This window comes from Lepisma saccharinum, chromosome 5, assembly GCF_977018435.1.
Source record: "Lepisma saccharinum chromosome 5, izLepSacc3.1, whole genome shotgun sequence".
In the NCBI taxonomy this organism is placed as follows: domain Eukaryota; kingdom Metazoa; phylum Arthropoda; class Insecta; order Zygentoma; family Lepismatidae; genus Lepisma; species Lepisma saccharinum.
In genome coordinates this window covers 88,728,483-88,755,048 of record NC_139233.1, presented here as the reverse complement: position 1 = coordinate 88,755,048, position 26,566 = coordinate 88,728,483, and the positions used below count along the sequence as shown (strand labels likewise).

Below are 26,566 nucleotides of genomic sequence, written 5' to 3'. Positions count from 1 at the left end.
AAGATGTACACACACTTGAAAATGGAATAGCTGCTATATTATTGTGAGTATTACAACAATACAAAGGGAAAAGTTACAACATAGACAGTTTCTGCTTGCAATTACAATAAGTGCTCACACTGCAAACCACCAGCCTGCAAACACATTTACACACGATGCTGTACATTCCTGATGACATCTTCCAGAGTAGCCACAGGAATTAAACCTTGGGGGGTTAAATCAGGTAAACGGGGCGGGTACTCACACCTTTAATGACAGCCGTGTTTGCATCATCGCTGCACTTTCTCAACTTATTGTATCGCATCATGTTGCACATCGTGTCGCTGCACACCAACGCTATCTGTTGCTGTTTCTGAACGATAGTACTACACGTTGAACCCATAGCCAACGCGAATTGAAGCGTATCGAATGTATGACATGCTTTTAAAGTGTGTATACATTTTCTTGAACACCCCGGTAGTTGTAAACAAGTCCTTTGTCCTTAATTACAAATCCCCACCACTTAGTCACTGAATTCATACTTTTGAGTACTTACTGCACTGTGTTGATGTATCCAGTTCTGGCACTTGGGTTTGTTTTGCTTGTAACTCATTTATATGTTCCTGAAGCTCCTCGCAGGCCTCTTGATAAAGAGTTAGAAGTTGTTCTTTCTCCTTCAATTCCATCTGCACCTTCTCCACTGTACATGTTGCCACTTCTGCTTTCGATTCCAGACTGATGTATTTCTTCTCCATCTTTGATAGCTGGAAGCAATGAAAAAATTAACTACATAATTGGGATGGACCAATATGATTTCTTTTGTAATCAATACTGGCAAGGTACTGAAATAAAATTCACAAACAGTATTAACCGATATACTACATATCAAATACAAAATTACAGTGAATTTCTGACCAACATTTTACAATTGCTTTACCACCAGGGGTCCTGGGTTTCAATCCTGACACTGTCTCTTTGCGAGTTTCCCTTCATCAACTTCTTCACATGATCTGACATTTCCTTGTATAATTATCAATCTCATCTTCGCAATTAGCCAAAAATGGCAGAAAAGCAAAGTAAAATAAACTGAATCAATCAATCAAATCTCTTATTTTTACATTATTTTAATTCACGTTTTAGGGAACAAATTATGTAGTAAATTAAAACAGATTCAGATTCCCAAATCTGGTATTTATTTTTCTGTGAATAATTAGTGTGTGATTCCAACTCATTTTGATGTTTTTTAAATTATGTTATTCTGTTCCTCTCGCAGCAAATCTCCCATTTAAATAAAGTGCAATTGCTCCATATTTACAGTTTTCCAAACCGGTCCATTCTCTTCATCTGATGTTGCACAATATTGGTCCCCAAGGAAGAAGTGAAAGGGATTTATTTAGCATTTCAGAATGAGTTCCTGTCGTATAGCAGCTAACATTAGATACCAGACCAGAAATATGTAATCATCAAGATTTGCTTGTTTGCTTAGTCACTGATTACTTAAATGTTCTCTTTTAATGTGTATAGGTTGTAAAACTTTTGTATGAAGTTAGACATACAGGATATACAAAAATAAAGCATGCAACTTTGGAATGTAATAAAAATAAAATGGCAATATATAGGAAATTGTCTGTCATGTGAAAATAGTTGGAAACAGGCCTGGGTTAACCAGTAACGTAAATAAATGATCTTTTAGGCCAGATATGTTTTTCTTTTCTTAATATGGTGTTTATGGATAAATGAAATGTTGCTGTCAAGTGAGAAAATATCCCTGTTTCCCTCTCCCTCCACATTCATTTCATTTTGGTGCTGTCACTGGGGAGGGAGGGAGTAAACATTAACAATATTGAATTACTTGTACTTTGTGTAATCTTATATTCAACTAACAATGAATTTGTGCAATTATACACATGTATCTTGGTAAACATCAAATTTCTGATTTATTGATTGCATTTGTGTTTTAAGTCCACTTTATCCACAGCAAGGCTAACACTTTAAAGTGGAATCCGAACCACTATGTGCCTCCACTGGGTATCGAACCCAGGACCCTTTGATTACAAGGCAACGATGCTACCACATTGACATCAGGGAGGCAAATTTAATGTTTTCTGTTACTTCACCATATGCAGTGTTTGAATTGAATAAAATGGGAGGGAAAACCTCAGCTTTTTCTCTTTCTAAGTTACGAAATTTCCATTTTATGATCTGCCATGTCAGTAGTATAATTATCACAAAGTCTGTTCCGGTGTACCGCAAGGCTCCAATCTTGGACCATTATTCTTTCTATTATACATCAATGATCTACCCACAATTTTTAAATACTCAAAATGCTTACTTTTTGCTGATGACTTAAAATTGTATAAAGTAATGAAAGATTCAAACGATGCACATAAGTTGCAAAAAGACTTGGAAAATGCACAAAGATGGAGCATCGAAAATAAATTAAACTTTAATGTCACAAAATGTTTTGCAATAAATTTTTCCAGGCAAATCAAACCCAATATTTATCAGTATACAATGAATAATCGTGCATTACAAAGAGTAAATCAGATAAATGACTTAGGAGTTACATTAAATAATAAATTATCTTTTGGAACACACATTGATCAGATATGTAATGATGCTTACAGAACGTTAGGGTTTCTAATTAGAAGTTCACAAGACATGCATAATGAAAGAGCTCTGACAAGCCTGTTTAATTGCCTTGTTCGAACCAAATTAGAATATGCAAGTGTAGTCTGGTCACCTTACACTCAATGTAATAGCAAAAAGAGAGAAATAATTCAGAAGAAATTTGTTCGTTACTTATATTACAAAAAACACAAAAGATCATCTTTTCAGGATCAGGTATCATATAAACAACTACTCAGAGAATTCAATGTTACACCTCTGTACGAAAGGAGAGTAGTATCACATCAATTATTTTTATATAAGTTAGTCAACGGGCTGGTTGACAGTCCAAGTCTCCTCCAAACATTAAAATTTAATGCTAAGAAGGACATGTTGCGGTTTAGGCAGCCTTTTTATTACAGTAAATCCAACTCAACAGAACACCAAAATTCGCCTATTCTAAGACTATGTATTAAACATAATGAAATAGTCAGAAACGGTGGAGACTTGGATTTCGCTATGCCATTCAAGAAATTCCTGTCCGTCCTTCGAAGAATATCATGAATAAATAATAAATAATTATAGATGTTTTCTGTGTATATGGGTATGTTTGTAAATACAATTTGCCTGTATGTGTGTATATTTGTTTATATATGAGTATTTACATGTGTATAGTTATAAATGCCTCAGTCTGTATATAGATATGTACCTTGTTCTACCTCAGTGAATATCATTTTTGGATTTATGTTCTCTAGAATACTTGTGCTGGTGTTCTTTATGAAACGATTATTGTAGTTTTGCTCTCCTTTTTCTTCTATTGTTTTTGTATTGTTGGAATTATAATTTTTTAATTGTTTAAAATATATATATATGTAAGCCTATTGTAATTGGAGCGAAAGCTCTGTTATAGGTGAAATAAATAAATAAATAAATAAATTTCTTCTTTGAAATTTAGTTCTAATTATGAAAAATGCTTTATGAATAATAAAATCTTAACTATGATAAAAAAATACATTCTCAGAGAGGGGAGGAGAAAAACAGTTTTCTTTCTGCATTTTCTTTCCAATAGTCTGGGAAAAGAAGTCAGAAAACAAGAGTGAGGAATTGATTATCCCTCCCCCCCCTTCAATTCTATCAAATGCATATATACATCAATATGTGCATAGACTGTTCTTACCTGATCCACCAGTCTATTCTTATCTTCCTGGTATATATTTATTTCCTCTTCCAACTTGCATATGTAATCCTCTAGGCTTAGTATTTCTTCCTGCAACACCTTCTCGGTAGACAACTTATGGCCAGGTTCAATTGAACAGCTTGAGTCGACACGTTGCTTCATACTGTCTTCACAAATATTTCTTAATTGATCAGATTTCTCCTTCAATTTGTGTTCTGTAAAATATTCACAAGTAGTAGGTACAATCGCTGAATGAGATCCCCAATAGTATACTTAGCTTAGAACAATGGAGATAAGACAACGTGCAGTGTTCACTAAAATATTTCTTGGATTTTTAGTATTTGACGAGGGTAGGTTGAAAAATTCACAGCCTACATGGGTTCGAGCAAATCAGTACACAAGCTAGCACCATCAATTAAATGCTGATAATATATGAACCTACCACAAAAAATTATGTCTGGATAAAATAACTAGAACTTTCATGTTTCAGGCTCCAAATTGAGGATGTCAGCCCAGATTCCAGACATAATACTGAACGCAGCTCCAACTGGCAGCTGGGAAACAACAAATCAGCGATCACCCGATCAGTTGAATTTTCTTCGACTGAAATCGGGCATTTTTGAGTCACAAGGTACCGAACATTGTTCGCAGGACAAAATAAATGAGCATTGCGTCCACCACACGTTGCCAAAAGTACTGTAAAGCACAAGAGTCTTCTCGGGCAATGCATAAATCAGCGTGGGTTGATGTTACAACTGCATATGTGGTCCTGCACAATGAAGTTTCCAGAACAAGGTCGCTATGCAGACGGGCACCCCTCATCGGACTGCACCTCAGGCTATGAAGTTTGAAGAAGGACGTTGTGTAATAAAGCAGAGAGTTTTCAACTTTAAATTACTAGTAAGCGGGACTAGATCTACACTTGAAAGTGGGATTCAAACCACTTGTACCGTTACTGGGTATCGAACCCGAGACCTCTTCAGTACAAGACAACGATATTACTACTTTGTCACCAGGGAGGCCCCGTGAGTAATAAGTTTATTATGACATTGTGACAATGATAGAATTGGTGGAAAATAGGCAAAACGTTATTAATTTCTTTACTGTCATATCAAGGTAAATTTCGTGGAGAGCGATATATTGTCTCATAACTATATCCAGAGAATTAACCAACCCCCAAATTTCATCAACACCCCTTACATGTTTACAAGTGCCCATTTTTACTCTACATTCATGACATAAACATCTGGTAGCCTTATTCCATCATCGTCTTTCACTTTGAATTGAAAAATAACATATGTGCATGAGCGACGGCAAATTTAATTACATATTATTATTAATATGTATTTTAACTTGATTTTTGGTGCTACATTAAATACATCTCCCCCCCAACCCTTCTCTCAAAAGTTTCCCCTGCTCCAAGCCACTTTTCCTGGTGTCGTTACTGGATATAAGTTGTACAGTGGGATCCATGAGTATTACCGTGCAAATTGTCCATCACTATGTTTGTGCACTTTATTTGACTCAATAAGAGCTTCAAGAATTAAAAGGAAACTCAAAACAAGCTCTTGACAACTTCTTCCAATAGCATACGTAAAAATCCATTGCTTAAAAACATGTAGTGTCACGAGCCGGCATTAAATGCTAAATCAGCAAACATCAGCCAATTGGTAAGGGGCAAGGGTATTAATTATTTAGCCCTCCTCACTTACAAATACAACCTCTCGCAGCCAAGCAGTTTAAGCTGGTGAACAACCATAAACGTACAGCAGGATGTAAGAGAAAAATTAATGAAAATAGTAATGGACAATTTGCACGGTAATACTCATGGATCCCACTGTACAACCACCAGCAAAGATAATATACTACACAAATTGTCCATCAATTTTTATTCTACATCTTGTGATGTTTTAAGGAGTATTATTCTGTTGATGTTAAGCAGATGTGTTGTCCTCTGCTTACTGACGTTTGTATTTCAATTCATTACCATCAAATTGAGGAAAACAGGCAGAATGGAAATGGACAATTTGCCTACTGTTACTTTTGTAGACTAACAGAGTACAAGTAATGTACGCAAAACACAACACACAAGTAGTGCAAAAAAGAGTACCCAAAGAATGCAAAAACAGTACACAAAACACGCAAACACTCTACAGACATGCAAATAAAGACAACTGGCAAATACAGAAGTACGCTTGGCAACTTCGCTTTGGGAGAGCGATGTGATCCCTTCAGCTTTTACTTTGCAACCGAGTTTGTTGACACCCATTTGACCACATGCCCTCGAAAATGATTGGGGGAAAGAAAGTGACAGTAATAGCCATCAAGGTCAACTGCCAGTTGGAGCTGCATTCAATATAGTAAATTTGAACAGCGTGCCTTCGTCAAGTACCTCTTTCTGAAGGGCCTCTTCCCGAAGGAGATTCACAACGACCTGACCGTGACATTAGGGGACAAGGCACCATCATATACCACTGTGAAGAAATAGGCATGGAATTTCAAAAGTGGGCAATTTGGGCTGGAGGATGACCAAAGGTCAGGTCCAGTTTCAGATACAGGAGCATCTCCCAAATTCCCCAGATTTGGCAGCATTGGACTATTATCTCTTTTCTAAATTAAAAATGGTTCAGAAGGGTATGAATTTGATGGTGCAGATGCCATTATTTATCGCATAGAGGTTTAGCTTGCAGACAAATCTTTGGACTACTATTTGCAAGGTCTGCAAGCATTGTAGCAGTGATGTGAAAAGTGTATAGCGTTAGGTGGAGAATATGATGAATAAAACTACCAAGCTCTCTTGGGCATATCCATGTGTTTTAGAGGAGGCTGCAGATTTATCAACCTACCCTGCAACATTGCTTTTCTGACACTTTTAGCTAATTCCAATGAGTAGAGGCACATATTTTTGGTAAATAAAAAAGCAACATTTCAGTACAAAAACAGTCAATTTCAGGTTCAAAAGCGGTAAATAAAATGAAATTTTGCTGTTATAGTGGTGAAAAAACACCATATAAAATTACTTTTTGGTTTTAAAAAATGTTAATATAATCCCAAATTTGATTTAAAAACTGCACTATTACACAAAATAAACATATCCCTTGTCATAGCACATTAAATCATTACCAGAATATTAAGTTTATTTCTGTATAAAGGAGTCCATTTTTGCTTCTCAAATATTTACAGCACAATTAATCAATTTTCCATGAATTGCATAACTTACAGGATACTTCAGACTTCAGAAAGAGTTGCGTCAGTATATAAATGGTAAATTTCGTGTTTACGAGTCTATTTCGCATTTTGCAGTTCTATTCGCATCTTTTCGTGACAAAACAGGGTAGGAAAATGCACCTCACACCTTTGAGAAACATGAAAAATTAATATCAAAATGTGCTATTTCACATTTTGTATTTTCGTCAAAAACGAAATATGCATGCTTCTACCAATGAGTAGATGAAATTGATAAAGAGGCATGCATGAAGTTCACCCATACACAATTGGGCACAAACCTTGGAACTTTGGCGGAGATTGAAAGTCTACCACTTAAGAGCATACTAGATCTTTGGCCTGTATCAGCAAAGTAGTTTTCAAAAATTCTAATCAATAATAATATTAATAATAATATCCAAATTCTGCAAATTTACATCTTTAAAATTCCTTCTAGAGAATCGTTTCTCAACCTATGGGGCACGACCCACTGCTGGGTCCTGAGAGGGCATTTGGTGTCACGAAGCCAGGCTCGAAAATTTATTTACTGTGTCATAAAAACCTATTACTAAGATATGTTATTTTAACCATTTAAATTCAAACTGTGTTGTATGTAGTCTAAACTCTACATTTCTGTTATTCGCACTCTACCATTGCACATTAGTCACATTAGTTTGAGGAGTAAAAAGAAAAAAATCAACATGTGTGCTTCATTAGATGTTAGACTAGAGTAAATTAGTCTTTCAAATTACATATTTACTTTCCTAGAATGAAGTTTGTGTAATTTGTTTAAGCAAGCGTAAAGTACTCAATGTGAGCAAAAATATGATTATAAACTGGGTACAAGTAATTCTGCCAGCACACATGCTTATGTGTCCCATGAAGTGTAATATCCTTCAAGGTGGGTTCCAGACTGAAAAAGGTTGAGAACCACTGTTCTAGAGCATTCAAGTGAATGTTAATTTGTTTTGCATGTGATGTTGCTTATATATTCTCATAGTTTCATGACATGTAAGCCTATCAAAGATCTCTTGACATCAATTAAAGCCAATCACACAAAGTTTCTATTCAATGGTCTAGAAGGAGTTGTAAACACATGTAATGTTTCAGTTTGGAATATCTTAACAGTTTTTGAAAGAATGGGAAAATTCAAAAAAATGAATTGGCTTGTATATGCAAAAGCTCCAGTGCGGCTCCTCAGCCACCAATCCAGAAGTAAAAACATCACATCCTGGACAGAACATATAATATACAGTATACAAAAATGGAAATAAATTTCTATTATTCCAGTAACTAGTAATTTTAAAGGTTCTGAAACAAACCCAATGCAGAAATGAATAGGGATAAGAATTTTATAACTTAAGCAAAATAAAATGTACACTTTCGACTTCCATAAACATGCCCTAAAATAAATATTATATATTAACAATAAAAATGTTATTTAACAAATTGTGTTTTTTCATTGGATACAAGATTTATGTGAGAATATAACAGAAGAAAAGCAAGTAAAAAGTATGAAATTTCAAAGACTATTTACTTTCTATCAAGTTTTTTGGGTGTATAATGTATTAAACATGATTTACTAACAGGCAAGATGTAAGATTATGAATGCCTAAGGAAAAAAGGAAGACACAGTGAAAATCAGGGGCAGATTAACGTAACCCTCTTTCGTGGTTAGGGGCAGTGGATGACTGCTTTTAACTCCAGAGAGTACTCTCGTAATGTCAATGGTGACGAGGAGCATGCAGATAATCTATATCGGCACTTGCATTAACTCATCTAAAAGTAGAAGTAATCAATGAACACTCTGTATTAGCTGGTTCAGGTCAATCTTCGGCAAGCAATGTATTTTATTCACGAGTTATCAAACGTGAAATAGACACAGGTTCAGCTATTACCATTTCCAACGTATGACATTTCGAATAAAGTTTGCTGCCACAAGCATCAAGCTGAAAGGAGTCAACGATGGTTTTGTACAAGTAGTGGGACAATCCACAGTTACACTTGATTTAAATTATCAACAGTTTTCATTACCTGTGGTCTTATGCAAAGATGAATTGACATATCCACTCATAGAAAGATCGTGGTTAGATATATCTTCCTGGAGAAGATTTCAAGAAAAGGAAACAAATCACATTTGAAGACTAACTAACTAACTAACTCCCTAGCCTTCTTAAACCCGCAGGTTCATGGCTGCAGCAACACAGGCCTTCCATCTTTCCCTATCTTGAGCAAATTCTATATACTCTTTTCCATCCCTACCGATTTCTCTTAGGTCCATCTCAACGTTGTCCGTTGAAGAGGGATATTTATTACGGATGGGTATAATTATAATTCCATAGGAGCTTGAGGTGGCTTCCGTGCAGAGTGGTTAGCACATCGTGCTACGATGCCAGGGGTCCCAGGTTCGAATCCCAGTGAGTGTCCGTTCATAAAGCCATCACTCATCCCCATCTTCGCAAATTAGCCAAAAGTGGAACAAAAAGCGAAGTAAAATAAAGCAAATCAATCAATCAAAGCCATATGAGCTTCAGTTCACGGTGCTCGATTGTCACATCGGAGTCAGTCGTATGAAAGGATTGTGTCGATCCAGAATTTGGTGGCCAAAAGTTTCAGCACATACTGATCCCGAATTATGCCCACTTTTTGCACCAAAATCTTGATCTTTTATTCACCATAAATATGTGGCTCTACTTACTCAGTATTTACATTCAGAAATCAGGCACACAAAGTGGCACTAACAAATTCAAGATGTATCACAAACTAAAAAATAATGCTGAAAATGGTACTCACGAAGTTCAGTTATCAGTGCTTGCTTTTCAGCAATTTCTTCCAACAGGTCACTCTTTTCCACAAGTTCTGCTTCGATCTCTTGTTTCAGACGTCTAACTTCTTTGTTTTTTTGGTCTATCAGTTTTTGCTGATGAGTTAGAGGAGACTGAAAACGAAAGGATCTTGCTGTGTATATTCTACATATGAACTTCATTAGTAGGAACTGAACTTGGTATTGGGAGAATATTTTTACTTTAACACGAAATTTAGAGTTTATTGGCTGACACAACACTTTCCAGTCAGAATTATCCTGTGAGTTATGCAAAATCCAGGAATATTGATTGTAATTCTATGGCAAAATTTCGGATGCAAAATGTACTTCTATACACAGGAATAAACTTAACAATACTCCAGTAGCTACATAAATGTGCTACTATTATTAAGTATAGTTTTTATATCAAATTTTGGGTTTGTATTCACTATTCTAACACAAAATTAAGTGTCTTCAGCACTTTTGATTCCGAAATGCTCAGTTTACTTTTTTTGCATGTACCGGAATCTTCATATTGTTTCCCCACCATAAATGTGTATCTACTTATTCATATCAGCAAATGTTTCATATTGGGCCATCCCTAATTTTTGCAAAGTGCACTTCACATTTTCTGTTTTTTCATGCATCTGATTCATCAATTTATCATTTATCCTTATTGTCACAATTAACTTACAGACGTAAAAAAAATGTAAAAATATCTAAGGATGTTAAAATACAGTTACAGTGGAACCCCGATTTTACATTTTCCTGCATTATGCAATCAATTTGGATGGTCCAAACGTAGCAATATCCCATCAAATTTTCCTCGATTTTACGTTTTCCCGCATTTTAAGTTTTTTCAGCATTGTCCCCTGAAAACATAAAATCGAGGTTCCACTGTACTCAGATACAATGGAAATGCCATTGTGCTTTTATTAAATAATATTACACACCCACATTCAAAATGCAACACAATATACAAGGTCCATATGATTGCATCAAGAGGACCTGGTTCATGAAGTTTAATTCAAATGCTTGGATTTTGCGACAAACGTGCAGTTCCTTTCAGAGGCAAAATGGATTGCAATCAACTGGGTACACACATTTAGGAATTCATAATGGTCTTCAAGGAACATTTAGAACTTAAGCTTTACTTTTGTACTGGATCAGTAGAATATCTGTTATCAATATTGGTAAATTTTACATCAGTACTTTATCTGTATTGACAAATTTCATACGAGTCCATTTCTAATAAAAACAGCTCATTTCTTCAATGCACAAAACTGGTATGCATTGTTCATGTGGAATATTCTTCCACATATACAAATACTACTTGTAAAGATATGATCATCTTTAATATACGTAGTTCTCTCAGAGTAATTACCAAAAGACTACAAGCTTTCAAGAACTAATATTAATCTTATAATCATGCTCTGCAAATGGATTCTATTTACTTGAAAATGAAAATAGACAAACATGTGAGTGAAAGAGGGAGTTTATAAAAAAATATACATATTACAATTATGAAACTGAGGTTACTTGATTATACCTGAAAATATTCCTTGAGAGGAGATGTAGGTCGGCCTTTTGGAGTGGTAGAATAAACATCTGGAGTTGAGCATAATAGTGATCTCACATCTGTCGATTGCCCACCTGACTCTGAAAAGTAAACATTTCTTTTACTAAAAAAAATGCAGCACATTAAAAAAATCAAATCCTATACATTTTAACAATATAAACAAACGAAGCATTTGATTTGTGCAAAATTACAATTATAAATGAATCAAAAGAAATAAATCACAATGTAGTTTCATTTCATTTAATGTTTCTTAATGTTGTGAATCACATTACTAAGCAAATAAATAACACAAAGGAGAGAAAAACAAAGGTTTCTCCTCTACTCAATACTATTTTTACAATAACACATTTTATGTTAGAATACTTAAATGTAGCAATAGTGGAACCCTGATTTTACATTTTCCCCACATCACACATTCAATCTTGATGGTCCTAACATATCAAAATGTTATAAAATTTTCCTCGATTTTGCATTCTCCTGTATTTTAAGTTTCTTTAGTTTGGATCCCTGAAAAATCGAGGTTCCACTGTATTTACAGGAAGAATTAGCTTTCTTGGTTTCTAATTTGGAACAGTAAACTTTCTTTTGAATTTGAGTCAGTGGAGGATGGTGCATAACTGAATTTAGTTTTAGCAAAACTAGTCAATTTTTACTTACGTGAAATTTAGAAATTTCATATTTCCGTGTTGCACAATTTAATAGTTAAAACCTATTAATTTCGAAGATCCTCTGTCTGGATGCATCTCGATGCCGTACCCTTAGCGAATGAAGACAGAGGATCTTCGAAATGAATAAGATTTAACTATTAAATTGTGCAACGTGGAAATATGAAATGTCTAAATTTCATGTAAGTAATTTTAAACTGTGTTTACCGCATCCATCATGAATAATCAGTTTTGTTTATTTGCATTACTTCAAAAGCATTGCTATCACATGAAAGGCTATCCCACTGACATACTTGCAAGATCATCCATGTACAGCCTGAAACCACACAATCTAATCTATCCCTGCTAATACTGTAAATATTTTATGATAAAATATAAAAGTGTCATCATTTGATAGACTCGCAACTAGGGAGGTTGTTAGCATTGTTACTGTCATGCATCCAAAAATGGTCAAGCCCTGTTGTCAAATCTTCATCCCTGTTTATTTGGGGAGAAAAAGGGAAGAAGAAAGACTTCAGAGTTCTTAGATAAATTTCCAATTTCATGTTGCGATTCACTGATCTCGCTATGGCCTGGAAATTTCTTTGCCTATTTCCGGAATTCAACTTGATCAGATAAATACAAAGATTGTAGCAGATACGAGATGCTCGGTTTGGCCATTAGTTCTCTCATAGGCTTAACAGTCTTCCTACTGTTGTATTACAAAGAGAAAAAAACTCTGTGGTGCCATCATAAAGTTTTCAAATCTTTGTGAACAGTTGGAGAGTGGATGATGAAATCAGCCACGTGCATTGTAACCTCTTGTAACCCCATGTTGCTTCCACCTTTATTCAACGTATAGTGTCTATACCATTGTGAAGTGGAAACTGTACACACAAAAGTGTAGAAAAAATATTTAATGCTCTTGAGATATATATATATATATATATATATATATATATATATATATATATAGGACAATGAAGCAATGACAGAAAGTTATAAATATCTTGTAAATCAAGCTACATGTGTGCAGTGACTGAGTGCAAAAATGTAAAGCTTTATCATAAAAAAAAGTGTGGTGACGGCCTGGTCAACACAGATCTGCCAAAAAAAAAAGTGATAACTGATCATACGCAACTTTGGTAGGTGTGTAATTAAAATAACTATTGTTAACCTCGATTTTACGTTTTTTAGGTGATCAAGCTGAAAAACTTAAAACATGGAAAAATATATAATGCTAGAAAACATAAAATCTGGGCACATGTTCTTAATACCTGCATGCAAAGCACAAAACGATATACTACCCTTTACACAATGGAAGGACACCACAAGAGTAGACATAGGCACAAGCGAAGGAAAAAAACAAATTACTGTTCACTTAAGTTTGCAAGTTGTCATGGTGTTTCCTTTTTGGTAGGACAGTAGTTGCACATACTCCATGGCTGGAAACATACACAACAAAAATAAATGGAAACACAGTGGATCCCCAACTTTATGTTTTTCAGGTGGCCTAGGACAAAAACTTAAAAGGAGTGTGTAAAATCAGAGAACATCTTTACATCATTTTGCTAAAACCATGAAGATTGAATGTATAATGGGGGGAATGTGTGAAAATCTGACCATGAAATCAGGGTTCCACTGTACTTACACCCTAATTGACCACTTACCAACTGCGGATTCAATGGCCTGTTTTAGTCCTCCTCTGGAAATGTTCCCATTGTAGGATATGCAAACCTCAAGAAAGGTTTTGATAGTCATTTGCACATCGTTGCTAAGTTTCGCACACAATGGAAAGTGCAGTGGGATATTTTTTGTATCCAAAGTTGAGTAATACAGAAGCAGCGAGAGTATGCAAGTAAGCTCTTCGCTATCATCAAGAGTGCACGACTCAGCTCCACCCACAAAGCCTGGACATTCTTCTGTTGGATTGAGGTGGAAAATTAATTTCAATACACATATTGATATTTATATCCAAATAAATGTAACATTTCAATTTTAAAATTCAAAAATTAGGCAATTAAAATGACATTTCAGTGCTATAATGGTGAAAAATCTCAAATAAAAAGTATGTTTATTACATAAAATTAATATTAGCATTCTAACAGTACATTCACGACTCAACTACAGAACTACACTGGATCCGACATGATGCGACGATACACAAAGCAACATGACAAGGCAAGACAAGTCTTATGTTCTTCATACAAAAATGAGAGGGCAAAAGAGGTGTTGATTATTTTAATTCCATTCATGGTAGTGTTCCATGACAACATAACTTCACGAATTGCTAACGAAAATGAAGTTGGGAAGGGTGTAACATAACAGTGTGCGCAAGGTTTGGAGGGGGGGGATCAGGGATTCCCCCATAGGAGCAAATTATTCCTGGCAACGAAAGTTAATTTGCATTACTACCAGGGATGTTTCTATCCCTCTGCCATTTTGGTACTTTATATGTAAATATGATAACACTGGTCCACAATGCATTTTTTTACAGAAACGAAAGTAGCCGTTCTGTATAGATTTCATGGCGCTGAACACGAATATCACAGTTAAAATTGTCTCCTAGCTCAGGATTACGAGTAAATTTCGATTTTATGTTTCCCCTATATTGCTACTCTAATCAATAGGATGTATACATTCATGGAACTTACCTTCTTCATATGGGCCATCTCTTTGCACTCTTTTGTAGGTGGTGTCTGCAGTATCCAGCAGAAATTAGCCAACATAGCAGCAGTCCACCATCCTGTGTATCGCTGTTCCATGAGGAAAAGTATCCTTGTGGAACCGCTCGCCATGTTCGTCACTGAATGCACCACAGTTCTCCGGGAAGACATCGAGGTGTGAGTGAAGGACGTGCATCTTCAGTGTCAACATAGTGCAAGTTTCTTTTGCTAACGCGGCATATGCGACAGGGATGGATGGCCTTTCGTTACTATTGTGTAAAAGGACAGCCTTCAGGCTTGTTTTGGAGCCGTCAATAAAGTCTCTGCACTCGTCCGGTTTGCATGAAATGTTGAGGTCCCTCACCAAACCATCAATATCACTGCAGAACGTAATGTTGCCTTCAGTACTGAAATGGCTTTCAAGTTTTTTGAAGATCCCAAAAAAGTGACATTCGTACTGTATCAACAAGGGGGTTCCACTGCCGCAGTCCTGAGGCTAACAGTTCGGCTTTACGCTTAGGAAGATCTAAATCCCTAATCAGATCACTGAGTTCACACTGTGTGATTTCGTGTGGATCTCTGGATGAAGATGTAGGTGTAAATGTACGGTCAACCTCACTGGTTGATGTCTGAACTTCTTCGGCTGCATGTGTAGGTTCAGCTGCATTGCTATCACTGCTTGATGGTGTTACACGTGGGGGAACAGGAACTGGCAATCCTTCTCCATGAGCCACAGGGTGGATAACAGATGGGATGTTAGGGTATTCAATATTTATCTTCCTCTTGGTATTGATTCCTTTCTTGAAGGGAGGTGTCATACAAAAATAGCAATCATATCCATAAATTGTGGTTTCAAGCCAAATAGCAGGCACACCAAAATTCATGGACACTTTTTTCCCATGCATCCAAGCAATCAGTGTAGACGAACACGACGTACAACACACATGAGGAGCCCAAGATTTGTCATCGTCTCCGATTCGACACCAGAAATACAAGGCATATGCCTTTCTTACTCCTGCAGTCAATGGCCGCTTTTGAGAACAACAAATAACATCTGCACAAATGTAACAAAAGCTATCTGGATTGTTTATGTTGGTGCGGGGCACTTTAGTGAAAGCCGAGACTCGTACAATGACACAATCTATCACAACATAATTCAAACACTTCACTTCACATACATTCACTGCCAACTGCCTCTCAAACAGCACACTCGTTACAGTACAGGTAACCTGACAGCAACACGAAGCCACGACCAACGCCAACTAAAATAGACTCTTGTTTCAACCTTTCAACAATGATCAAATGATAAGAAGGTAACAGTTGGGCTGAAAAGTTCATAGGCTGACTCATAGATGGAGTTACTAGAATTAAATCCATGTGATTTTTACTTAGTACTAACCTTCAAAAGATACGTGTATAAATTTCACAGTTGCCGGATAATTAGTTCGTGAGATATAGCATTGTGAGTGAAGCAGCTTTTGTTATTGTGAAAAAATGGAGAAAAAAAGAATTTCGTGTGTTAATAAAGCATTGCTTTTTGGCGAAAAAAATACTGTTGAAGCCAAAGCTTGGCTTGATAAACATTATTCGAACTCTGCACCAGGAAAATCAACCGTTGAGAAGTGGTTTGCTAAATTTAAACGAGGCGAAATGAGCATCGAAGACGATGCACGCAGTGGACGCCCCAAAGAGGCTGTTACCGACGAAAACATCAAAAAAGTCCACAAAATAATTTTAAATGATCGTAAAGTGAAGTTGATCGAGATAGCTGAGACTTTAAAAATATCAAAGGAACGTGTTGGACATATTGTGCATGAATATTTGAACATGCGAAAGCTGTGTGCAAAATGGGTGCCGCGCGTGCTCACAATCGATCAAAAGCAACAACGTTTTGATGATTCGGAGCAATGTTTAACGATATTCAACCGTAATAAACACAAATTTTTCCGTCGATATATTACAATGGATGAAACATGGCTCCATAACTACACTCCAGAGTCCAATCGACAGTCAGCCGAGTGGACTGCACGTGATGAACCGAATCCAAAGCGTGGAAAGACGCAACAGTCGGCTGGCAAGGTTATGGCATCAGTATTCTGGGATGCGCATGGTATTATATTCATCGATTACCTCAAAAAGGGCCAGACCATCAACAGCAATTATTACATAGCGTTGTTGGAGCGTTTAAAGGATGAAATCACGAAAAAACGGCCCCATTTGAAGAAGAAAAAAGTGCTGTTTCATCAAGACAATGCACAGTGTCACAAATCAATGAAAACGATGGCTAAATTATATGAATTAGACTACGAATTGCTTCCCCATCCACCATATTCTCCAGATCTGGCCCCCAGTGACTTTTTCCTGTTTGCAGACCTTAAAAGAATGCTCGCTGGAAAGAAATTTAGCACTGATGAAGAGGTAATCGCCGAAACGGAGGCCTATTTTGAGGCTAAAGAGAAATCGTACTATAAAAATGGCATCGAAAAATTGTATGACCGCTATAATCGTTGTATCGCCCTCAAAGGCAACTATATTGAATAAGAAAATCGAATTTTGTCAAAAAAAAATATTTTTTACTATGTTAGCCTACGAACTTTTCAGCCCAACTGTTAGTCCCATGAGTCATTGCTTTACGCAGCATTGAAAAATCAAACCGAAAGCATACACCTCACTCGCTGATGGCAGAATAATCGTTTACACAGTGTCTTTGCATGTTGCTATTATAATGTCTCAAAAGTGAGAGTGTGAAACCGAAAATCAAAATTTACTTGTAATCCTGAGCTAGGAGATAATTTTAACTGTGATATTCGTGTTCAGCACCATGAAATCTATACAGAATAGCTACTTTCGTTTCTGTACCAAAAAAAAAAAATAATAATTTGTGGAGCAGTGTAATTAAGTTTGATATTTTGTTCGCACAAAAACTAAATTTGATACATAACAAAAAAAAATCATTAGCATATACGTGGAAAAATTAGTCATGAAGCTTTGGAAACATATTTTTTTGTGTGAGGAAATGAGTAATCAATTATGTAGCTTTGTTTTATATTGTTTTATATTTTATTTTTAATTATTTTTCATTATAATGTTAATTTATGTCCTTTCAAAATAAAGTAGATTTCCTTGTAAATATATTTCCTGCTTACACATGAATCCAGCAATAGATGAACCAGCATGCATAAAAGGAAAAAGTTTAATTCGCGAACTGCAAACACATAGTTATTCGAGCAATAAATATTAATCTGGCCTGAAGATTGTTTTCCTGTACAATTCATGATACATTTTGTACACTACGTTATCTGTCCAAATACAAGATAATTTCAAATAGACCTATTTTTTTCAGGTAATGTAATTGTGCCACTTCATTCCATAGTGCAGTAATTTTGTCCTTATTATGGTGTTCAGTTGATGAATAATCATACAATGGAGGCCTCGCTTGGGCAAGAACAATTTGCTTCTCTGGATCAAGCTCCATTTTTAACCTTGACTGCACCATCAAATCTGCATATAATATGTGCTGTCAAACAATACAGTGATGTGTCACATGCAGGTGGTGCACTAAGAAGAAAGGTTTTGCACATGCACAGAGCATTTTGTTGCATCATGCTCCTGCAAGACCAAATTCCACAGACATTCACTGTTTTGTCGCAAACCGTCGCAACGTGACTCGAGCCAGATGTTTTGTCCAGTGTGCGGCAGCCCATAAGGGACCCATGTTAAACGTTCCCAGAGTCGGTTCGCAATAAAAATGACTCGATGTGTTGTGCCATGCTTAAAATAAACATTGAATGCAGTGCTCCAAATAGCTCAACAAAGCTAAAGAAAAGTTTTGAAAAATATTCAACAAGTCCAATGCCAAGAGACATGTTTTTGTAAAAAAAAACTAATGTGAGACTACACTTTTTCATATGTTCATATTTCATTTTTTTTAAAAATGTGTTTATTATGTATGCATTATCCTACAATATCTTGTCACAAAATAAACTCTCAAAAGGGATGTGGTAGGAAAATGAATGTCACACAAATCTTGCATTACGCGTTTCTGTCAAAAATGAAATATGGATGTTCCCTTCATTATGTAACAATGTATATGATATTGCACAGTTCAGAACAAGACTGATTTACTTTATAACAGCATGGCCACTCGAGGACCATGATAAAATTCAAGTATAATTCCCAGTTTTCAAGAACTTTCCAAAAAATTCAAGGGTATCAAGCAATGTTTTCTCTCTTTCAACCTTACGTATTACCGCCTCTCATCATATCTCTCTCTCTATCTATCTCTATCTCTCTCTCTCTCTCTCTCTCTCACACACACACACACACACACACACACACACACACTCACTCACTCACACACTCACTCACACACTCACTTACTCACTCACTCTCTCTCTCTCTCTCAAATATATTAACAATATAAAGGGCCTGTGCAATACCAATGTGTCCAAACATTCTAATTCAATTCCATTGAACGGTATACATATTTAATTTAAGGTGGGGAGTTTGCATTTCGCATACTCAAACTAGAAATACATCGATAAACACAAGTCACAAATTTTACAAGATATAATAATCTACGAAAAATTGTAAATTGTATAAGAATTTCAAATATACCTAACTTCAAGATATCTTATCTTGCAATAATCTTCCGTATGTCAGATAGATTGTTCTACAAATGACACTAACAAACCAAACAGACTGAGAGAATTCTGTTTCATTTTCCACGCAACTTTCTTTTCTCGATAAAAAAAAGCTAAACTGAAAAAAACTTGCCTTAGAGCATTAATAAATATGTATTAATTCAATGGGATTTGGACTAATAAATATTCCAATTTATCACGTCTACGGAGAAAAATTCAAGCAGAATTCACGCATACTTCCCAGAATTCAAGGAATTCCCAGTGAGTAGCCATCCTGTATAAGCCATAAGGTTTATCCTGGTTCAGCTCCCACCAAGAATTTTTCTGTTGTCTGTGGACTGATGTTGCCAAATGTATGTTTCGTAAAACAAGGTAACTGACCATGCTGTTATGTGAACCCTTGCGAAAGGGCAGCAAATAATATCAATTACTTATTCAATCCCTTAGAGGGGAAATTATTTTCTTCTCGCCATCTGAAATGCATGCTCCTTGTGTACAGGTTGTCTTCTACTCCCCTCTGGTCTGAATGTGGCAACCAAGTGTTCAAATTACCTTCTCAAAAAAAGGTAAAGTTGCCTGTGCACTGTGCCATGAAGGCAGATTTAAGGGATGTGAGGTTCGGGTACCACACATTCCTGATCTCAGTCCTTTTGAAGGTGTGATGTGCTCCGGCCACCCTTACCCCCCCCCCCCCCAGGGTATTTATTTAAGGCTGGGTGAACCCCAGAGTCACTGTATGCAGGGACAAGGTAACTTTTTAACATGTACAGGGTCCTTCTTTCCCTTTTGTGCACCTGACGGCAGCACGCTTTCCCGTCAAATCGCATGCGATATCTCCACTAGCTTTGAAATGACTTCAAGTTCTCAGAATTATGGTTACTATCACATTCAAAGTGAGCACGGGGGATGTTGGAAATGTTCTCCTCGTGCATCCACACCTTTTTTGGCAAGTTTTTAGGAAATTTCACGTAGCTTTGGTAACAAGACACTCTAAAAGAGCACTGAAACACATGGCTTTGAACATAACTTGTGGATTTCTTTCTTAACACCATTCCATTTCAGTAACTTCGCGATCTTAGTTTAGTCGCATTTTTTAAGTGTTTACAAGTGTTCTTACGATTTTCTATTGTTTTGTAAAGTTTGTAAAGTGTTTGTTAAGTGTTATTTGCATTTTGATATAGTTTTAATAATGGCACATACGTGCACATTACAACAAAAAGTTTTTATGTACGATTCGTATGCGATTACAAATTCTTGCGAGGACGTTTGTAGACGATTTTCAACAGAATTCCCAGATGTGCCTGCTCCACACAGAAATACCATGTGAAACCTTGTGAACAAATTCAGGGAAACAGGATCTATTCTCGATAAGAAGCAAACGGTAAAACAGGGTGTACTTACCGAAGATAAATTGGACGAAGTTGCAGAAAGATTAGAACATACTCCTCAAAAATCGCTCCGACAACTTGCACAGGGTACAGGAATTTCTGAAACAACAGCATGTTGAGCTACCAAATTTTTAAAACTGAAACTGTACAAGGTCACTGTTGTCCAGGAACTGCTAGAATGCGATAATCAGTCGGGTAAATTTCTGTAACTGGATTTTGGGGAATGTTAATGGTGGGGTAATTGTTCCAAGTTTAATATTCTTCTCTGATGAAGCATGGTTCCATTTAAGGGGGAATGTTGCATCACAGAATAACAGGTATTGGAGCTCAGATAAACCCGATTTTATACACGAAACTCCTATGCATGACCAGAAAATCGGTGTTTGGTGCACAGTAAATGCATACAGAGTTATAGGGCACATATTTTATGAAATACCATAAATGAACAGAGATACAGGAACGACATACTCACACCATTCTTCGAACAACTAACTGATATTGAATGCCAGTCTGGGTTTTTCCAACAAGACGCTGCCATCTCACACACAGTTCAGGAGTCGTTGGATTTCATTCAGGAAATATTTGAAGACCCAGTTATTAGCAAAGGATTGTGGCCCGCCACGGTCCCCTGATCTCAACGTATGCAGTTTTTATCTATGCAGGAAATTGAAAAATTAAGTCTATGCAACAAACCCCCCACACATTTGAAGAACTGAAGGAGAGTATCAGGAGAGAAACTGAAGCAATATCAGAAGCTGAACTGTTGCGTGTTAATGGAAATTTCCTGAAAAGTTGCCAGAAATGTGTGGATGCAGGACGACACCATTTCCAGAATCTCTTGTGACAAGGTACGTGCTTATTTTGATTATAATTGTAATTGACACTTTAATGATTGTAACTGTGTTTGTTGCAGGAATGAATTTGCAATAATTATCATAACATAGTAGGTCATTACAGTAAAAATTGGCATCTCTGCAAGTTCGATCTGCTACCTTCCAAAATATTTTTTCTCAATTATTAAGGTCCGTGCCGTCCCATCCCTACTCTTTCGATGCCAGTATTGTCATGAAGCCAGAAGTACACACAGCATAAAGAAATTATTGTAGTTTAGTGAAACAAAAATAGGGGTCAGTGACAGTTAAACTTAAATGAGCCTATGGGGCTTGAAACCACACAATAATTTGCCTGTTATATATATATTTTTTTTTTTTAGAAATAAAGTCTCTGGGATTAAGAAAAGTTTTCATCATTATAGACTGAAAGAATTCTCGCATATTTAATTACTAACTGTTTTCAAAATGTTACATAATATTTATGCGAGACTTTTCAGTGTCCTATATTATTTACACCATCCACGGTCATCACTATTACAAATCTAAGGGAGGTTAAATAAGGCCTTATAAACAGGATGAGGATTGATAGGCACTAAAAACTTGCAAAATAAGCAGGCAAATAAGAACAAAATAAAAAATAGGTACTAATCGTTCTGCACATCGCCCTACGACGCCAGGGGTCCCAGGTTCGACTCCTGGCCTGGCATGGATGTTTGTGAGTGTTCATTTATCAATTTCATCATATCACTCATCTCCACCTTTGCAAATTAGCCAAAAGTGGCACAAAAAGCGAAGTAAAATAAATGAAATCAAATCAAACTAAACGTGCTGAACATTTTTCATAATATTCATGGATTAGGCACTGAAAAAGCTGTTATCTTCGAAAGAAGCACTTGTGACTAAAAGAGTCACAAAAGAACACTATACCTGTGAAATATGAATACCACTCACTGAAGCACATAGTGGCTCTGGTAATTTACAATGCATTACAGAGAACAATGATAAATTGCGAGCGAAGCGAGTAAGAAAATTTTTGGATCCAATTTTTTTGCAGCCTGTAATCAATATTGATTTAATAAGGTGCAAATAATTTCATGGGACACCAATGCATTCTCTCCTTTACAGCTTTTGTGCCTCCCCGATGGTATAGTGGTAACATCGTTGCCTTGTGATCAAGGGGTTCCATACCCAGTGGAGGCACAGTGGTTCGGATCCCACTTTAAGAGCCCGTATCACCGCTGGTGAAGATACCTAAAAAATAGGTTCTTCCGTCGACCTTCTGTGCTCGAACAGTCAAGTGTGTGGCATTTAAATTTTACTGAGTTAAAGATCAAATATGAAATTTGTTATGTCGTTAAGCCTTTTTTTAAATACATTATTTATTACGTAGTTTTCCTTATCTCAATTTCGTAAAATTAACTTGCTCGCCAATTATATGTAATAACTTAAATCAACATTTTAAAGAACAAGAAAGCTTCTACTGTTCTTCTACAGCAAAGAAATGAAACTGATCTTACATAATTTTCTTTAGAATGTCTGTAGTTTGTCGACGTACAGAGCAATGTATGTAAATTTTAACTTCGACTTTTCGAAGCTGGTCGCTCTAGCCGTTTCCCCCTCTGTACCGCTCGCGCCCCTCATGCACCCCCCTCCTCTCCCGTTCCTTTTTTTTTTCACAATCGGCCAGTCTTCCTCAAGTGCAAGAAAACCGCATGCTGAGAGCTAGGAAAAGAAAAAAGAAGGCAGGGAAAGGTTTTGGGGGGAGAATCAATGGTTTGGGCGATGCTTGTAAACAGTTCTTCACTACGCGATATCCTCATACTAAATCACGATGGGGTTGTAGTGCAATGACAACAGTGAAGGACGGTGGATTTCCCCAGTATATTGTTCACAAATGGGAAGGGCTGATTGCACAGACTGAAGTATACCTTTACAAAAGGTTTGCCTGCGAAAAAAAAATTGTGCCAAATTATAACTTTTTTTTTTTTTTTGTGAGAACACGAAAGTCCATTACCAAGGGATTTTTCTTTAGGGTGAAGGTGACTTTACCCAAAGTTTTTAGGTAAATATTGTGTAAATTCTATCTGGTGGTGGATTATCATCCAGTCATGCAAATGAATGAATTTTTAGCTGTCGATCATAAATAAGTTCAATGAACGTTCATTGTAAGTTTGAGATATTCCTGAGGGTCAATGATAAAAAATACTTGATGATCTGTTATGGAAATAGTGCTATTTTTAAAAATTTTGAACGTCCGTTCAATTTAATTTCGAATTTGACTCCTTTCATGATTTGTAAGTAGGGGGATAAAATATATTTACTTAATACTTTACTGCGTTATTTTATCACCAATTACATATATATATATTACAGTCAGAAATCACAACATAAGATAGTTCTGTGTCATCATATACAAAAATACTTTTAGGCATAGGTCTTATGTAAAATAAAATACATAAATTATTTGTTGTTTTTTCTTTTCCAAAGACATTATTTAATGGAATAATATGACAGACTTACTATTGATAATGACCATACAAAACACAACATAAAAATTTCATTCACTTTCAACTTTCTGGGGCCGGCCACCGTGGGGGAGTGGTTAGAACATCGCGCTACGACGCCAGGGGTCCCGGGTTCGAATTTCGGCTTGGCCACGGATGTTTGTGAGTGTCCATTCATCAATTTCATCATATCATCACTCATCCCCATCTTCGCAAATTGGCCAAAAGTGGCACAAAAAGCGAAGTAAAATAAAGCAAATCAATCAACTTTCTAGATATACGACAAATAACACTATTTCTGTCTCAGATCCTCCGATTATGGGGAGCAAGGGCCTTGATAAGAGTTCAGCTGACGAAATAAAGCCCTCATTCCATCTCACTGTTTTTATTACATTGGTGGGAACAAAACAGGGTTGTGTGTGTCCCGACCCACCTAAAATCACTTTATTAGATGAATTTCAACTTCAGTGGCACCATTGTTCTCTGCTGGCGCTTTATTTTCCATATCTGTCGTTCAAAGACTAATGTACGTATAAACGTGGTTTAGTACCGCAAATTCAAAAGAACTACACATAATTTATTCATGTGCAATATATGGGCAATTTATTCTGCAGACACATACAGATAATACAACTAAAGAATGAAATATGTGGAGGTGTTAATAAGAAATTTGCTAGTGGGAGAGTCCAATTACATAGGAAGTAATTCACTACCCTTTCCTTACGTAGTTACTTGGAACTTTCGTATGTTTGAAAATAGTATATACTTGTATTTCTATAAAAGCATAATGTTGTTTAAGAACGGTTATTAGATTCCTCTGCACTAAATTTCTAAGTGAGACTATTAAGGGGGAACTTCTTCCTTCCCCCACATTAACTCACCGTATGCAAAGAGTGTGAATACTTTTTTGCTGAAATGGGAAAATAAACCACAGCAAGAAACTAATAAAATACGCGTACGTCTGTTTTTATGAACAGCTGCAGAATTATCTACAAACTTGTTGAAATTCACAGTTTTGCTAGCTTGTACTCATTGGACGAAATACATACAGCCAGGGACGGCGCTACAAGGAGGTTAGGGGGGATGAAACCCCAACAACACATCTAAGCTCCCTGTAGCCCCCAGATTTTTATAGTACGGTAGACGCCTTGCGATCGAAAATTAACTTCCCTTAGGGCAAGGCCATTGCAATGTTCAAGTACATTTCCTGCTTTTATAAGATCGCAAGATTATTACAACGTGTTGTACGTAAAATCGTGGTTGGAGGTGGCAGCTGCAGATCTGCATGGATCAACAACGGACCAAAGGCTCCCCTCTACCAACCTACCACACACAAACATAAACACAAACATACCCTCTACGCTCTATTTATAATATGTGTGTGTGTTTGTGTGTCTGTATGTATATTATAATGCATGTGTGTATGTGAAGTTCTTGATCTCATGTTGACAAAGTCACATCTAAGAGCCTAGAGGGTGATTCAAAAGTTCCTCAACAAATCATATATAAACACATTGGTGTGTTGCAAGTGGACGTCATGGCACGGTGCCATATGCACAGGGAACTTTAACTTTACCTTTACCCAGTGGCGGCGATTTGGTTCCAAAACCGAGGGGGGGGGGGACAGTATATTTCCCATTGTAGATACTGTACGGTTTAGCATAGTGCGGGGACAAAAGTGGCGGAAAGTAGGGGCCGACTGTTCCCCTCGCCGCCACTGCCTTTACCTGTATATCTTGTATTCGTTTCTGAACCCCTGAGTAATTAAGTTTAGTTTTTAAATACGCATATACGAACCCTATACTATGTCAATCACTGAGGGCCTTCTAGAGACTTACTTGTCTCTGCCCCCACCCTCGCACTGCGGGGTCTTGCGGCTTGTAGATCCGGCAGTGCTCGTTTCTGTGTTCTTCCCCTGTTCTTGTATTCGTGTATTTAAATTATTTTTGTATGAGATCCATATCTCAGTGCCAGTGATGATGATGTATTATTGTCCTGTAAACACATTTCCAAATTATCTCATGAAAACTGAAAATTCTGATTTTTTTACCATGCATTTCCGTCCGAAGTTTAAAAAAAAAGAGCAAATGCTGTCGAAAAGACAACTTTTAGGTTACTAACTCGAGAATTTGTTCTGCACATTTTTCTACCAGAATGTTATGAAGTCTGAATTACTAAGAATTATCACACTGATAATTCCACTTACACATCAGCAGGTCAGTGTTCGCGCAAGACGTGTGAAGTAGGGATGACCAAATCCAGATTTTTTTTTTTACTATTCGGGAATCCGATGGAAAAATGAGAGAATCCGGATTTCGGAGGTAATCTCCCCATTTCGGAGACAATCCGGATTTTGCTACAACCATAACTTACGTAGAATTTTCAGTGAAAAATGCAGGCTCAACGAGGACTCGAACCCAAGGATGAAAGGATGGAGAGAACATCGCTGACAATTATACGATTGCCAGCAGGCAGGGTTTCGGAGCTAGGTCGCGGTGGTATTAAAGGAGCCCTCCGGAGCGGAGTGATTCAGTTCTTT

The 26,566-nt window shown here is 36.6% G+C and overlaps 1 protein-coding gene across 4 annotated transcripts in view; it reads right to left on the bottom strand.

Annotated features, from left to right (window-relative positions):
• Positions 1–26,566, bottom strand: part of LOC145987935 (uncharacterized) — a 132,869-nt gene that overhangs the window by 72,714 nt on the left and 33,589 nt on the right. For all 4 annotated transcript variants that reach the window (XM_083122761.1, XM_083122759.1, XM_083122760.1 and 1 more), the window contains exons 4-8: positions 13,664–13,915; positions 11,320–11,429; positions 9,761–9,905; positions 3,764–3,978; positions 536–743 (exon numbers count right to left, since the gene is read on the bottom strand). In XM_083122761.1, coding sequence (XP_082978887.1) covers positions 536–743; positions 3,764–3,978; positions 9,761–9,905; positions 11,320–11,429; positions 13,664–13,915 — 930 coding nt within the window. The remainder of the gene's footprint in view (positions 1–535; positions 744–3,763; positions 3,979–9,760; positions 9,906–11,319; positions 11,430–13,663; positions 13,916–26,566) is intronic.